The sequence below is a fragment of the Lampris incognitus genome, chromosome 17 (assembly GCF_029633865.1).
Source record: "Lampris incognitus isolate fLamInc1 chromosome 17, fLamInc1.hap2, whole genome shotgun sequence".
Lineage (NCBI taxonomy): Eukaryota > Metazoa > Chordata > Actinopteri > Lampriformes > Lampridae > Lampris > Lampris incognitus.
The window spans coordinates 24,946,921-24,962,759 of NC_079227.1; the positions used below are offsets into that span (position 1 = coordinate 24,946,921).

At 43.0% G+C, this 15,839-nt stretch overlaps 2 protein-coding genes across 2 annotated transcripts in view; one reads left to right on the top strand and one right to left on the bottom strand.

Moving 5' to 3' along the window:
* The first annotated feature begins 1,795 nt into the window (after positions 1-1,795).
* On the top strand, positions 1,796-8,249 carry LOC130127161 (NLR family CARD domain-containing protein 3-like). Its single transcript, XM_056296732.1, has 7 exons — positions 1,796-1,946; positions 2,069-3,857; positions 4,236-4,397; positions 4,548-4,721; positions 6,275-6,448; positions 7,108-7,154; positions 7,257-8,249. Exons 1-7 carry the CDS (start codon positions 1,796-1,798, stop codon positions 7,775-7,777), a joined length of 3,018 nt encoding a protein of 1,005 aa, XP_056152707.1. The 3' UTR covers positions 7,778-8,249.
* A 62-nt stretch (positions 8,250-8,311) lies between these two features.
* The window catches only part of sec24c (SEC24 homolog C, COPII coat complex component), a 30,610-nt gene continuing 23,082 nt past the window's right edge, over positions 8,312-15,839 (bottom strand). Inside the window, exons 15-23 of the mRNA XM_056296877.1 lie at positions 14,552-14,722; positions 14,342-14,438; positions 14,084-14,229; positions 13,562-13,700; positions 13,163-13,281; positions 12,556-12,735; positions 11,410-11,595; positions 10,864-10,953; positions 8,312-10,679 (exon numbers count right to left, since the gene is read on the bottom strand). Of these exons, the coding sequence (XP_056152852.1) occupies positions 10,539-10,679; positions 10,864-10,953; positions 11,410-11,595; positions 12,556-12,735; positions 13,163-13,281; positions 13,562-13,700; positions 14,084-14,229; positions 14,342-14,438; positions 14,552-14,722 (1,269 nt within the window). The 3' untranslated portion in view covers positions 8,312-10,538. The remainder of the gene's footprint in view (positions 10,680-10,863; positions 10,954-11,409; positions 11,596-12,555; positions 12,736-13,162; positions 13,282-13,561; positions 13,701-14,083; positions 14,230-14,341; positions 14,439-14,551; positions 14,723-15,839) is intronic.

The following is a 15,839-nucleotide window of genomic DNA, read 5'->3' on the forward strand; positions in this document are numbered from 1 at the left end:
CTGTTTCATGTACTGTCTCATAAAGAATTTACTTGACTCACTATATATATATAAAACTTTGTTAAAAGAAACACTCAACGTTAGGGAAAGTGCTCAACAAATAAGGGGCAAAATAATCCAGTGAGCCAAGTAAATTCTTAATGAGACAGTACAAGCCTGTTTCATGCCATAAGCAGCTGATGATTGCTTGTGGCATGAAACAGGCTTGTACTGTCTCATAAAGAATTTACTTGACTCACTGGATTGTGCATATATACATATGAGAGGCTTAATAGCATTTATCTGAGATTTACCATTTGCATCTCCCACTCCCACTGCTTTTGTAATTTGAGAACCGAACAAAAAACACTGCAGTTCCATTTCACGGCGGGTATGGAAAACAGCTGAAGGATTGCATATTGAATGAATAAATAACAACACTGACTGACCACTGTCCTTCTATTATTAGAACTAAAATACATATTTATAGGCAGAAAATAATGGATAGAGAGAACACATATGACTGCAAAGAAGCTGAGGAAGTGCTGAAACATACTGCAGAAAAGATAGACAACTGTCCAGGTAAGGATTTTATATTGGTAAGAAAACAATAGAGATATTAGTCTATGGGATTTACTGGGAACACTGTTAAACTAGTTAAGTTGACTGTTAAATTCTTGCTACCACAGTAAATGACGTTCCCTGAGATACATCAATATTACCATGATTGCAATTTGTCCTAAAACATATTCTTTGATAAGAAGCCTAATTATGCTCTGTTGATCATATTGTAAGAGGGTTGCTGTTATTCAAATGGTTGATATCAATTAAATAAAGACTCATTCTCAAATTGAGTTGGTCAAACTGACTTCATGGTTTCTCTCAGAGCCAGTTCCACCTACTCAGCCTGTCGTCCATTCAGCCTATCTCAACTGTATAGCCCAAAATGGAGGCACTGTGGTGGCTCCCTCCGTCAAGGACTGCCAAGTTAATCAAATCAATTTCAACATCAATATCAACTCCAAAAACCAAGGTACACAGAGAATATCAACTTCAATGTAACCATAATTTAATTCATTTATTTATTTCCAATTTGCTTAATTCAACCCTCATGTTCTGTTCACTAATTAGCAACGGATGTAGTGTTTGTCAGTCACATTCACCCAGGACACCTATTTTAATTTTATATCAATACAGCTGAAAAATCCTAGAAAAGTTGAATCAGTTCATCTGGACACCAAGTTTTGTGGGAACATTTTTCAACACTCATCTAAGTGATTTCCTCAGTTCTCACCTGGCTGCAGATATCTCTAACTTTATAAATAGCATAGTACATTATGAAAAACAACAATCAACCAGTGATCAAAGATTAGATCACTGGTTTTGGTCATTATGCAACTATACTGTTTAAAATGGTGGGGAAACCTGCAGCCAGGTGAAAACTGACAAGGTCACTTAGATGAGCGATGAAATGTTTTCCAACTACACTTGGTGTCCAGATGAACTGATTCAACTTTTCTGAGATTTCCACACCTGGATTATTGAGAAAATGTAGTTTCATCTCAATTATCAATAATATAACCAATATTTATGGTTAATATTGGTTATTTAAAAAGGATCATTTTGACCTGAACAGAAAACAAGGGTTAGCAGAGAATGCATGCAATAAAAAAACATAGAAAGATGTGTGATGCATTGTACAGAGATATAACTAGATAGCTTCTTTTCATCCCCAGTTAGTGGGCAGGTGAATTGAAATACGATCGTGGAGGGCTACGTGTATAATAATTCCAGATAAGAGGTCGTAACAATTAAAATGAACATTTTTCCATGTTTAAATGTCCGCTCTTCTTCAACTTTCTGTCCTTCTGCAAATTCTATACATCCATCAGAAGTTTTGCCCAAACATGTCACCACAGAATCCTCTGCTGTTCCGAACTCTGAAGCCAGCAGTAAGTTATTAGAGGGTAGGTAATGATGTTTTATTGATAATTTTGTTTATATTACAGATAGATTTTGTTGTCCACCGACTGACTGACTTGTGAACACCTGGAACATTTGATCATTGCATATGCATTGCCTCTTTCAGAAGATCATCTCGTGAAATGTCAACAGGAAATTAAGAACAAGCTGAAGAGCAGGTTCAGCCATGTGCTTGAGGGACTTCAGACACAAGGGAGCAAAGTACTCCTCGAAAAGATCTACACTGAGCTTTACATCACTGAGGGGGGATGTGGTCAGGTCAATAATGAGCATGAGGTGAGGCAGATTGAGACGGCATCCAAGATAAAAATGGCACAAGAGAGAACGATCAAATGCAACAATATGTTTGTTCCTTTACCTGGACAAGAGCATCCTATAAGAACTGTGATCACAAGAGGAGTTGCTGGCATCGGAAAAACAATATCTGTCACAAAGTTCCTTTTGGACTGGGCTGAAGAGAGAGCAAACAGGAACTTGGAATTTGTATTTCCGATTTCATTTCGAGAACTGAATGTGATGAATAAGAAAATCTTTAGTCTCTCAGAGCTTCTCTTCCTCTTTTTCCCTGAGATTAGAGACCTGGGTATCTTGACATGTGTCAGGTACCAGGTGTTGTTTATCCTTGACGGTCTGGATGAGAGCCGCCTATCTCTCAACTTTCACAACTGTGAAATAATGTGTGACGTTGCAGAGCCATCCACGATAGATGTGCTTCTGACAAACCTCATCAAGGGACGTCTGCTTCCTGCCGCTCTCATTTGGATAACCTCTCGACCGGCGGCCACCAGTCAGATCCCGCCTGAGTACGTGGACTTGGTGACGGAAGTGCGAGGATTCAACAACCCCCAGAAAGATGAATACTTCAAGAAGAGAGTCGCTGATGGGAGCCTGGCCAACAGAATAATCTCGCATATGAAGTCGTGTAGGAGCCTCCACATCATGTGTCACATACCAGTCTTCTGTTGGATGGCTGCCACAGTTCTCGAGAAGAAGCCGGACACCACAGACAGCAAAGACATGCCCAAGACCCTTACTCAAATGTACATTCACTTTCTGGCCCTGAATGAGGAAAGCACAAACATGAGGCAGCATGGAAGAAGAGAGTCAAATGCCGACTGGGCAAGAAACAGTATCCTCGCATTAGGAAAGTTGGCCTTTAAGGAGCTTGAGAGAGGCCAATTCATCTTCTATGAGAAAGACCTCACATCGAATGGTATTGATGTCAAACAGGCATCACTGTTTTCAGGAATTTACACACAGATCTTCAATGAGGAGTTGACGCCATGCAGGGATAAAGTGTTTTGCTTTGTGCATCTGAGCATTCAGGAATTCTTCGCTGCTTTGTATGTGTTTCTCACCTTCAACAATGACGATGTTAACGTCTTGATCAAAAAGTCATCTGTTTCAAGACGATTTCAATTCAGAGACCCATCCGCAGTCAACCTCTACAAAGCAGCAGTGGAAAAATCTATAAACTGTGAGAATGGGCATTTTGATATCTTCCTCCGCTTTCTTATGGGCCTGTCGTTAGATTGTAATCAGAAACTCTTGAAGAGACTGCTGTCCAAGAGCAGAACAAACTCAAAAACTAGACTAGAGGTCATCAAACACCTAAAGGAACGAATCAGAGATAACCCATCTGCTGAGAGATGTATCAATCTGTTTCACTGTCTGAATGAGCTCAATGATCACTCATTAGTGGAAGAGATTCAGAGCTATCTGAGCTCAGGAAGCCTTTCCAGAGAGAAACTTCCACCAGCCCAGTGGGCTGCTCTGGTCTTTGTGTTACTGACTTCAGAAGAGAAGTTGGATGTGTTCGAGCTCAGCAAGTACACCAGGTCTGAGGAAGGTCTTCTAAGACTGCTGCCTGTTGTCAAAGCATCCCAAGTGGCGAAGTATGGACTTTTTCTACCTAAGATATCATTCACTCTACTGAATTTCCACACTTGTTTTAAACTGTACTTGGTAGCAATTTTTATGGTATTTGTTTTAACCTGCTGTTTGAACAGATTGGTGGGGTTTTTCCATGGTGGACAAAATGAGTGGCATCAAATTTGAACCATTACAGTAAAGTTTTTGTTTTATTTTATTAATGTAGTGTAATTCTATCACTTAAAACTTACCTGAAACTATCAGAGCCTCACTCATATGATAACGCCAAGCAAGTTAAATCAAATACCATTCTCAGTTTGGTCCAGTCTCATCATACAGGATCATTTACCTGCAAAATGCTTTGTCACTTATCTTCTTTTTTTTTGGCTTCTCAACTGTAGATTGGATGGATGCAATCTGACAGAGAACTGCTGTGAAATGTTGGCTGCCGGTATAAGCTCATCCCAACTCAGAGAGGTGGATCTGAGTAACAACAAGCTGACAGACTCAGGGGTAGTACTTCTCTCTGCCGGACTTATGAAATGCAACCTTGAGACACTAAGGTCAATATACTTTACTATACTGTACATGATGTACAATTGTCATCACCTACTATGAACTGAAAGATAGTTTTGCTTATCTACAGACAAGACAGGTTTTTGATTAGGTAATTCTGGCAGTGCATGCTCCTTTTTTGTTTCCTTTTCCTGTAGACTGAGATACTGCAGCCTAACAAAGCAAAGCTGTGACACACTGGCTGCAGTTATCAGCTCAGAATGCTCTCAGCTGAAGACGTTGGACCTGGCTGAAAATGACTTGCAGGATTTGGGAGTGCAGAAGCTATCTGGTGGACTAGGGAGTCCTCACTGTAAACTGGAAATACTCATGCAAGTGTCCTAAGTCAGGTTCCCTGATGCACTTTAAAATGTGGTATACTTTATAAATTGTTTATAAGCATTATTAACTACTTTATTAATTGTTGAAAACTAATTTATTGGGTGTCCAGGTGGCATGGCAGTCTATTCTGTTGCCTACCAACGCAGGGATCGCCGGTTCGATTCCCCGTGTTACCTCCGGCTTGGTCGAGCGTCCCTACAGACACAATTGGCCGTGTCTGCAGGTGGGAAGCCAGATGTGGGTATATGTCCTATTCGCTGCACTAATGCCTCCTCTGGTTGGTTGGGGTGTCTGTTCGGGGGGGGGGGACTGGGGGGAATAGTGTGATCCTCCCATGTGGTACATCCCCCTGGAGAAACACCTCACTGTCAGGTGAAAAGAAGTGGCTGGCGACTCCACATGTGTGGGAGGAGGCATGTGGTAGTCTGCAGCCCTCCTCAGATTGGCAGAGGGGGTGGAGCAGTGACCAGGACGGCTCGGAAGAGTGGGGTAATTGGCCAAGTAATTGGGGAGAAAAGGGGGGAAATGCAAAAAAACAAAACTAATATATTAATTGTTGTAAAGCAGTGATAAGATGTTATAATGCATTAATATTTTCTTTCGGGTTGCAAGGATGGGAGCCCACGTGGGGTGAGTTTCCATCAGGCCTTGTTTTAAAGGGGGGCTAGGGTGGGCTAAGTGCACCCAGATGATCAGGAAGCCCACCCTACAAAGTTGCCATGAGAGGGGGGTCATATATATGGGCCTATGGAAGCCTTATACACGAATAAGTTTGAGACATGTTTAACATTTTAGTGCTGAAGAAAAAGAGGGGGAAATAGATAATATGTTATCTGTTTTTGTTGGAGAATTATTAATGCCAACTGAGACTCTTGCAGTGAGAATCAATATGGTTTCATACACAGTGTGACAAAGTCAAATTGGAGACCTCATCTGCAAAAGATACAATGTTTTTTTTTAATTGAAGGTAAGAGATCCCATGCCCACCCAAAATACCCCCCCCCCGACTCCAAATCAATCGAGAACCAGGCCTGTTCTCTAAATCCACTCTCACGGGATCCTCGGGACTAGATAAAGACAGCTGACCCACAACTTCACCTTAACTATAAAGCTAACCACTGTAGCTGTAGTTGCCGTCACCACTGTGTGAGAACAGATTTTTGTGAGCACATTGCACAACATTTTCAAGTCATGTCATTTGAATGTCGCTCACTGAAGATGTGAATCAGCAGTTCTTGCCGGTCTTGTGGTTTCTGAGAATATGTTGACTGAGACACTCTGGAGTTGATAAAATGTAGTTTCCCACCCTAGCAACCCGTCTTTTTATTAATGCTTTAAATCGTATTACTGATTTGTGACATTAACAAATGCGTTATTAACATAAAGTAGTTACCGATTATAAACTCTTTATAATATATGCCTTGTTGTAAAGTGGTGCCATAATTAGTTATATCTGAGCATGGTACAGGTAAATAACATGAAGAAATCAGTTGCTGCTAGTCATTCACATTTAGTAAATGACGTGTCCACTTTTTTTTTTAAGTTTGTCCTTTTGTAGAGTTACAGAGAGAGGCTGTACTTACCTGGTGTCCTCTTTCAATTCAAACTCTTCCTATCTGAAAGAGCTTGACCTGAGCTACAACCATCCAGGAGACTGTGGCCTGATGCTGCTCTCTGCCCTGCTGGACGACCCACACTGCAGTCTGGAGAAACTCAGGTAGTAATGACGGTGTCGACCCTTTGACTCCTACTAGACATCTGTGACAACAAAATTTTCTGTCTCGGTCAGTACTCGTTAAGAGTGAATTTAATCGGGGGAATCCGGGTAGCCTAGCGTTCTATGCTGTTGCCTACCAACACGGGGACTGCTGGTTCAAATCCCTGTGTTACCTCTGGCTTGATCGGGCACCCCCTGCAGACACAATTGGCTGTGTCTGCGGGTGGCAAGCCAGATGTGGGTATGTGTCTTGGATGCTGCACGAGTGCCTCCTCTGGTTGGTCAGGGCGCCTGTTCGGGGTGGGGGGGATAGCGTGATCTTCCCACATGCTACGTCCCCCTGGCGAAACTCCTCACTGTTGGGTGAAAAGAAGTGGCTGGTGACTCCACATGTATCGGAGGAGGCATGTGGTAGTCTGCAGCCCTCCCTGGATCAGCAGAGAGGGCAGAGCAGCGACTGGGGCTGCTCGGAAGAGTGGGGTAATTGACTGGACACAATTGGGAAGAAAAATGGGACCCCCCCCCCCCCAAAAAAAGAAGAGTGAACTTAATCTTCATGCATGGCTCTGGTGTGTTCAACATGTCTGCTCAACAACTAACATTACCATAGCCCTCTGTCAATTCCTTGGTACTGTCATTATCTCTTGTTCTGATCTCAGTGTTGACCAGTGTGGTGACTCAAGGATCCAACCAGGCCCCAAAAAATGTGAGAAACACCTCCTATGGACCTGTTTAAATACAAATCTTTCTCCAATAGCAATTACGGAACCATGCAGCGTATGTGACTGTCAGTCTTTACTCTGTTTAGATGCCACGATGCTCACTCTGGACCCCAATACAGCACACACAGACCTGTCTCTGTCGAACGGCAACAGGAAGGCCTTGCGGTGGACAAAGCAGCCATACCCCGATCACCCAGAGAGGTTCAATTTCTGGACGCAGGTGCTGTGTAAAGAGGGTCTGACCGGGCGCTGCTACTGGGAGACCGAGTGGTGTGGGAGAGCTCTGATAGGAATCGCCTACAGACAGATGAAAAGGAAAGGAGAGGGACATGACTGCTGGATTGGACGTAATAATCTGTCCTGGGGCCTGAGCTGCAGCCAAGACGGCTACAAGGCTTGGCACAATGGTGTGAACACTGCCGTAACCTCCCCACCCTGCTCCAATAAAGTAGGAGTGTATCTGGACTGGTCAGCTGGAACAGTGTCTTTCTACAGCGTCTCTCCTGGTTCACTGACCCCCCTGCACACCTTCCAAGCCATCTTCTCCGGGCCCCTCTACCCGGGGTTTAGGCTCGGTTGGGTGGACTCCACAGTTTGCCTGTGTTGATAAAGACATTACCTGGATGGGGTTAACTAGGTTGGATCTTAAATTATGTCTGGGAATGTTCTCATTCATCCAGGTCATGGTTATCCAAAGGAGTTGAATCAAGTGCAACTGGACTTGGTATATATCCGTGAAGACGTTTCGCCTCTCATCCAAGAGGCTTCCTTAGTTCGTGCCTTTCTGACTAGACCAAGCTAGTCTGACTGGCTGGTGATGAGACTCAGCATTTATCCTCTAGGAGTCGTCAGAGCTATTGATATGCTTATCATTATATCCTAAATTATTCACGTCCAAACAAATACATAGGACTTTTAAGGATTATTTTCATTTCTATGTTGACCTAAAGTCAATTCATGAACCTGGTGTGCTCCAATGGCAGCATTATCAGAGCGTGGACAACACCATGGCCTTTGTACCTGTTTGTTTTTTTGTTTTATATATTGTACAGTAAAAGAACTATAAATTCCATTCCATTATCCAAATTGGGGTCGCGGGATGCTGGAGCCTATCCCTGCAGTCGTGTCATAAAATTCTGAATAGTTTTCATATTTTATTAAATGTGTTATTCTGAGAGTAAAATAGTACAATTGCAATGTCCGAAATCAGTGCACAGCAGAGACAGACATATGCCGGTCGAGATGGGAGAAGTTCAAAGGGGAAACTTATTTTCAACAATCATTTTATTATTAGCAGTCCCAAAAGGCAATGAACAAAAAAAAAAAGAATAAAGAAAAGAAAAAAATCAAAGGAAAAAAAAAGGGGGGAACGGAAATTAAGATTAAGATTACAGTCAGACAGAGGGTCAATCAGACAAGGTGTGTGAACAGAAGATGGAACAGAGGGGTACACACCGAACAAACACCAAAAACACAGTTAAAAAAAAAAAACGAGGGGGTAAGAAATAAGTCTTGATTCAACTTCCATAAGGAGTGTTTGATGCCCGTTCCCTCTGTTCCTCAGGAGAAATTCACCAGGACCGACCCAACCCCACAGTAACACACACTCTTCCTTCGCACACATATACACACGCACGCACACACACACACGCCTAGGCCTTTGCTCTCGACTAAATGACAGGATTTTTATAATTAAGCTACTGGTATGTGTGACAGATAAACCAACCAATTGAAAACTCAAAGCTGGTCAGGCAGGTTTTAGAAAATGGTATCTTTTTTTTCTCTTTTTTTTTAAAATTCTGTACAGATTATATACTGTTTATGCACCAAAAGTCTTGAGTATGGAGACAACCCATAGATTTTACTAGCTGATAGATGATGTGCATCTCTGTCTACTTTCACTTCATCTATTTCCCCCCTTGCAGTGTGAAGATGTAGCGTTAGTTTAATGTGTCACATACAGCAAGTATGTGCTCACATTAAGCTGCAGATTATGCACTACTTTTCACGAGTTAGTGGCTACATCTTTTGACTGATGAAGGGCAAAAAGCTCTATACATCACATGCAATGTGCAACAGCTCAACAGATACAATTAAACCCATATTCTAATCCTGAGGAGAATGTCCCAATGCACTGATGTTAGAGATCAGAAATTTACACACCTCTCTTTTCCTTTTTCTCCGGCCTTTCATAGTGGATGCATAGACTCTGAATTATTTGGAGATTACTTTAAGACACGACAGACTCTTAACAGCAGTTCAAAACACACGTTTGGACAATCACTGAAAAATAGATTTCAGGCTCCACTTAGCGCTTTGAGTGGCTGTTGCAGCTGGAAAAGCACTACATAAATGCAATCCATCCACCCATCCATCCACTTGGGCCAAATGTCAGTATTACTGGGGAAGACTGGGCTCAATCTGGATAACACCAATTACTGTCATTACTGATCAGGTTAACCATAGTTAAAATAGCTGCCCTCCCCTTCTAGGTGTTATTTTCAGTATGCTGGTACACGCTGAAATCAAAAGTTTTAGTTTAAGATACTCATTATAGACTTGTGTATTTCCTTTAGGAAATAACTACACAAGTAGACCCCATTTCAAGCGGTCTTTCAAATAAGTATCTAGAACCGGGGATCTGATACTGGCACAAGAGTGCAAACAGAATGGCCAAAGGGCTACTAATCTTCTCGACACTTGGGAACATGAGCATGATGGATAAATGGAGCAGCACTGGGGTGGGGTGGGGATGGGGGTTACTAAGGCCATGGCAAGACAGGAGAAAAAGACAAAAATAATTGTAGAGATGGAAAAGAACAGCATTTATTTCATTTCATATACGTCTTGTAATGTATCCTTAGCGTTATCAGGTTTCAATCATACAAAATGAGTCGAGTTCCGCAATTGGAGGGTCGTTTATGTGGCTAAGAACAGCCTTCAGTGCTAGTGTTATAGACAGTACACCGACTACAATCAACATCAGCCCTCTCCCTCCCTTACTCACATATAGCCGCATACACAGACATTCACTCTGTACATACACTACCCTCCCTAACAAGTTAGGAAGCTCCCTCTGTGCGGGAGCTTCAGATCTGAGGCAGAGCAGAGTTGTATGAACTGACATTAGTCCTTTTCACTCTCTCTCGCACACAAACAGGCTTTCTCTATATCTCTCTCTCATGCAAGACACGACAGGGACTCTGCCACCTGGCTGTGAATGTGTCTCTGGCCCTTGGCTGATGGGGGGGTGGGGTGGGGGTGTTTAGTTTATTAGGTAATAAAAGATAAAGCGCTTTCAGAGGGGCAAGGTGAAAGGTGACAGGGGCTGGGGGTTCCGGGGGTGACACAGGTGAAGGAAGGCGGTCCTAGCTGAGAAGCTGGCGGATCTCCTTGTGCATGTGACACAGGAAGTCCACATATGATGCTCCTCCACTAGCGCTCTTGTCCTCAACCAGGAAGTGCCTGAATATCAGCTCAGCTCTGTCTTCCTGTTTCACCACCATTATCTACAGATGAGACAACAGTCACAATCAGACAACCAACGAGAGGGAGAGCAAAACGAGTGATAAGAGACAAAAGGAGTGATATGAGAGACACAGAAAACAGCAGGTATAAAGGGATGACGTAGTTAGAGAAATAATGGGCAAAAAAAAGTGAGAATAAGTTGAGGGAAATCAAGCGAGTGCTGACCTTCATGTATCGTGATCGTTGTGCTCTGAAGGAGTCAATGATCTGTCTTAATCTCTGAGAGAAGGGGTTGTCCAGCACAGGCAGACTTGTCTGAAACACAATGAAAGACCATGTTCAGAAAGGCAAAACATTTAAACCAACACCAGCAATGGAGGGAGAGCTAGCTTACAGCGTAAAAATACAACCATCCATCCCATCCATTATCCAAACCGCTTATCCTGCTCTCAGGGTCGTGGGGATGCTGGAGCCTACCCCAACAGTCAAAAATACAACCATACTGCTAAAATACAATGGTGTGACTGATAACTTGTTGTCTGCGATTACACAAGAGATCAGTGTACTCAAAATGGAAACAAGGGGACAGACACAAACACGCATGTGCACACACGTTTTGCTGAAATATTGAATATTGTTGCTGACAAACTGCATAAAAAGTTGTACCTTCTAACTCCATTTACCAAAAAAAGCAACTTAAGCTTGCATCCAGATGTTGGTTAAGCTCAAGTCAATAAATGTTAAGGTGGTTGCATTTTATTTTATTCTCACCATGTTGGGATCTATCTGGCTGAAACTGGGTGTGCCAAAGATGTTCAGCAGCAGCTCCTGTTGTGCATTAGCTCCCACCCAGAGGAAGAGGTGGAGTCCTGTCTCCAGGAGGTAGACTCCACCTTTGGACAGCCTCTCTTCAGAGTCCCTTACTGCCATCGGCAAGGAGTCCCCATCCAATGTCGTCTGAAAAACCCAGGGAGATGGGACAGGGTTGTAAGACTATGGAATTATAGTGGGTCAGTCTCCGGCTAACTGAAAGCTGTATATAGCTGATGAACTGCCTCTCTGGCATTGTCCCTTTGCAAATACACAATATTACAAGTCAGCCTCAATATTTAGTATTTATCAGTAACAAGAACATTTTGATAGATTTTTTTTTATAAATTTATTTCTGATTTTTCCCTTTTTTCTCCCAATTTAGTGGCCAATCGATCCCTATTTTAATTCAAACACCCACCCTCGTACTGCATGTGTTCGCCAACTGCATCTCTCCGGCCGGCAGTCCCGAAGGAGACCGCCTCCCCACTTTCGTGACAAGGCGACTCCAGGCCGAACCACTGTTTTTTCCGACACACACAGAGATGCATTCACGTGACGAACACAAGCCGACTCCGCCCCCTCCCGAAGACAGCGTTGCCAATGATTGCCGCTTCATCGAGTCCGGCCATAGTCGGATCTGACGAGACCGGGGCGCGAACCCCAGTCCCCAGTGGGCAACTGCATCGACATAAAGCCGATGCTTAGAACGCTACACCACCGCGGACCCCTGATAAATGTTATTTTGATTCAAGAGATGCACCTCTAATAATTTTCATAGTTAACTCCCTGGACTTCTGTAAGTCTGTAGGACAGATGTCACGTTGCAGGATGGCTACATTCCCATGTACATGCACTGTTTCCCTTCTGGTTAGAAGTGAAAATGAATGCGTGTCTTAACGGGTGCACAAAGAAACAAATTGTTGATTTTGCTTTGTGCAATGCGACACATGAACTGCTGTACAAGTTGCTACATTAGCATTTCATTGCATGAAAAATTTAGGGACACAATTACAGTTATCAAGTTGTTAAATAAGTATGTATTTGTCCTAGTAGTTGCTCTAAACATAACTTAAAGCACAGCATTGAGGGCTCGATTATTTTTACCAAAGGTAGCAGGCGTGGGTAGAAGAAGACGTGGCTCTCTGTGACGTCCATGCAGCTCAGTAACTGCCGCAGGTAGGCACGGTCGTCCAGCGACACGTCTGCTCCTGGCAGCAGCACGTCGCTCTTTAGCACGCAGTTCAGGTACACTGGTAACAACTTCATGCACTCCGGCAGGATCAGCTGCATGACACAGATGTAGAGATATTGATGGGGAGAGAACAGTGCGATAGACACTTTGTGCCTGAGTGTTACAGATTCGACTGAGGGGAAACTCAAATAATAAGAAATAGATGTGTATTAGAGACAAAACAAACAAACATGAAAAAACATCTTAATGAGAAGTGTGGTAGCTATATTTTTGTGTGTTATGTGTCATGGAGTTAAGTTCAAGTGTCAAAGCATATCAAATGCATGTCAAAGGACTAAAAGAGATGAATCTCTACGTGCAATTTTGATCAATCAAGCAATATGAGTATGTGCATAATGTCGTTGTTTTTTTCTTTAAAGCATGAGTAAATATGAGGAGGAGGTGATTATTGGTGCATGCTTGTCAGCATTTGTACCATCTGTAGGGGGTGTGTGGTGAAGATGCGGTGCAGTGTCCTACCTGACCAGCAGATGAAGGGCTGGCACAGTTTTTGCGGTAACAGGCCAGTATTTGGGCACACTGGTTTACCAGGCTGTCTCTCACTGTTTTTGTGGGGCTGCTGAGCACACTGCGGAATGCTACACCATAAAACACACACATGCACACACATACACACACAAACACATGTGCACATACACATAGCAGCACAAATGTCATAACAGTGCCACAAAGTCAGGCAGTCATTCACCAAGTAACTCACAAATAATTATAAAATAAATACAAAAGTCATTTGCAGAAGTAATTTAAGGCTTTCCACTCTCAATAACCCAAATAAACTTGATCCCTGGATAACCTTGAGTGTTAAGAAGCTACTTGGATGAAAACTGGATTCTCTGTGCTATCTAAGCTGCTCCTCACCGTATTTGGAGAAGAAGTTGATGATTGTGTCGGTCTCACAGTTGCGATAGAGGTCAGCCAGCTGAGAACAGCAGTTGACAGCCATGTTGTGGATACGCAGACGCCTCTGACCACTACAGCTAGTGTATAACATTGCACACTGCAATAAAACGGACAAAATCAATGGGACAACAAGTGCTAATTACTACTAACTGGCATATTTGTTACTTTGAAATCCTTGACACAGAAAGCAAGTCCCACATATGAGTTTGTATTGCTGCATCGAAGGACTTACCATAAGGATTTATTAAGAATTAATACATATACTAAGTCGGCCCAAAGATATTTTTCATCTTGTTTAGGGGGTAAAATTCAATTTTATTCAAGTCTATTAAGTAAGCCCTAAATGCAATGTAAGGAGCCCAGGCACATGCCTTGGGATAGCTTAAGCCTTGTATCTAAAAAATATATAAAGGTGGGGGAAAAAAAACAGTTGTCTATTTCCTTTACAGGATTTCCCTCATCTTTCTATCACTCACATACCTGCATTAGTGCCCCCGTCTCCTCGCTGAGCTTATCATCATGGCGGAATTCCACAGTAATGGTCTTGTCACAGTCCAGGCCTGCCAGCTCCACATCCGTGGTGTTGCTCATGAAGAAGGAACCAAAGAAGTCTGTCGCTCTGATTCCTACCACAAGGGGAGAGGGAGGAAGATGAGAACGATACATTCCTCAAGTAGAGCAACTTTATGTGTTTGTCTGTGGTTCTAATAATCATATGAGGAAATAAGAGACTCTCACCTGTGCTGGTGCGCACCCGCATGACAGCGTCAAAGCCGACTGGTTTCTGAATGTCTCGCCTAAGGTCACTCAGGAATCGCTCACTGTCTGTCTGAGCCTGGGGACAAATAAACACATACACCAAATATTAAATACAGTTTACAGATGCATTTCCCCATTGGGTGAGTAGCTATTTCAGAAAATGTATTAGGCAGCAATTTTTTTCCTCACCTGGAAGTAGGTGTATTTGTAGATGGAGCCTCCTGTGGATACTGGGACCACTCCCAATGTAGCTACATCCACATACTGGTTGGGGAAAAGGAAGAGGTCTACACAGCAGCCCTGAGCCACACACTCCTTAGCCAGGCTGTTATAGAAACCCACCTGGGGTTGGAACTGAGACTGAGAGAGGGAGACAGAGTCAGTGGGGACTGTTCCGCTTTTTTGTCAGTTAATTATACAACCCCCTCACCCGCAAGATACCATGACTCATTTGTGGAAAAAATGGGTTGCAGCTGGTTAGCTATTCAATATCTTACAATTGCCATAAAGCCTTTTGAATATAACTATGTCGTAAATAAAGGTATTAAAGGTATTCATCTTTCAAGTACCCCTCCACTCAAAAACGTGTTTTTCTCATGTTTGTGTCCCCTAAAATGTCTGGCCTTGACTATACTGACTTGCATCTGTGCGAAGTTTGTCACTAGAGTGGGGCTTTCACATTCCTCTCCTGGAGGAGGAGCTGTCTGTGCACTTCCCTAAAATCTGTGATTCAAAGTACACTGGGCAAGCTAGATTTGGTACGTCACAAATCCAAAAGCCAATCACTGTCTAATATGCAAATACAGGGCGGGCAAAGAAACCTGAAACCTCCTACGCAGAGTGGACTTGTCAGTACAGAGAGCGAATTTGTATTGGTATAGTGAAGGTTTTGACAGCAAACATGGTCGAGTGTGCAGTTTTTTGGATGTAAACTGGACCCTGGAGCGTCCTTCCATTATCTACCAAAAAATTCCACTATACTGCTGGAAAGGTTGGAATTTATTTACAGAAATCGGGACAGGCTCCCGTGCCTACAAACCAGGAGAGACTATGTATCTCCAATGCTCACTTCAGCGATGAGTGTTCCCATAACCTAATGCAAAAGTCACTGAGTTTTCACAAGAAATTAAGTTTTGAAGTCTGATGCTGTAAAAACTATTTATCTCGGGACTGCAACAGCAAGCGGGAGTCAGTTGGTAAGTTTTTTTTACATTTCAAAGAAGGTTGAATCAGTTAATCTGGATACAACATTTATTGACAGATACACTCACTGGCCACTTTATTAGGTACACCTTGCTAGTACCGGGTTGGACCCCCTTTTGCCTTCAGAACTGCCTTAATCCTTCGTGGCATAGATTCAACAAGGTACTGGAAACATTCCTCAGAGAGTTTGGTCCATATTGACATGATAGCATCATGCAGTTGCTGCAGATTTGTCGGCTGCACAACCATGATGCGAATCTCCCGGTCCACCACA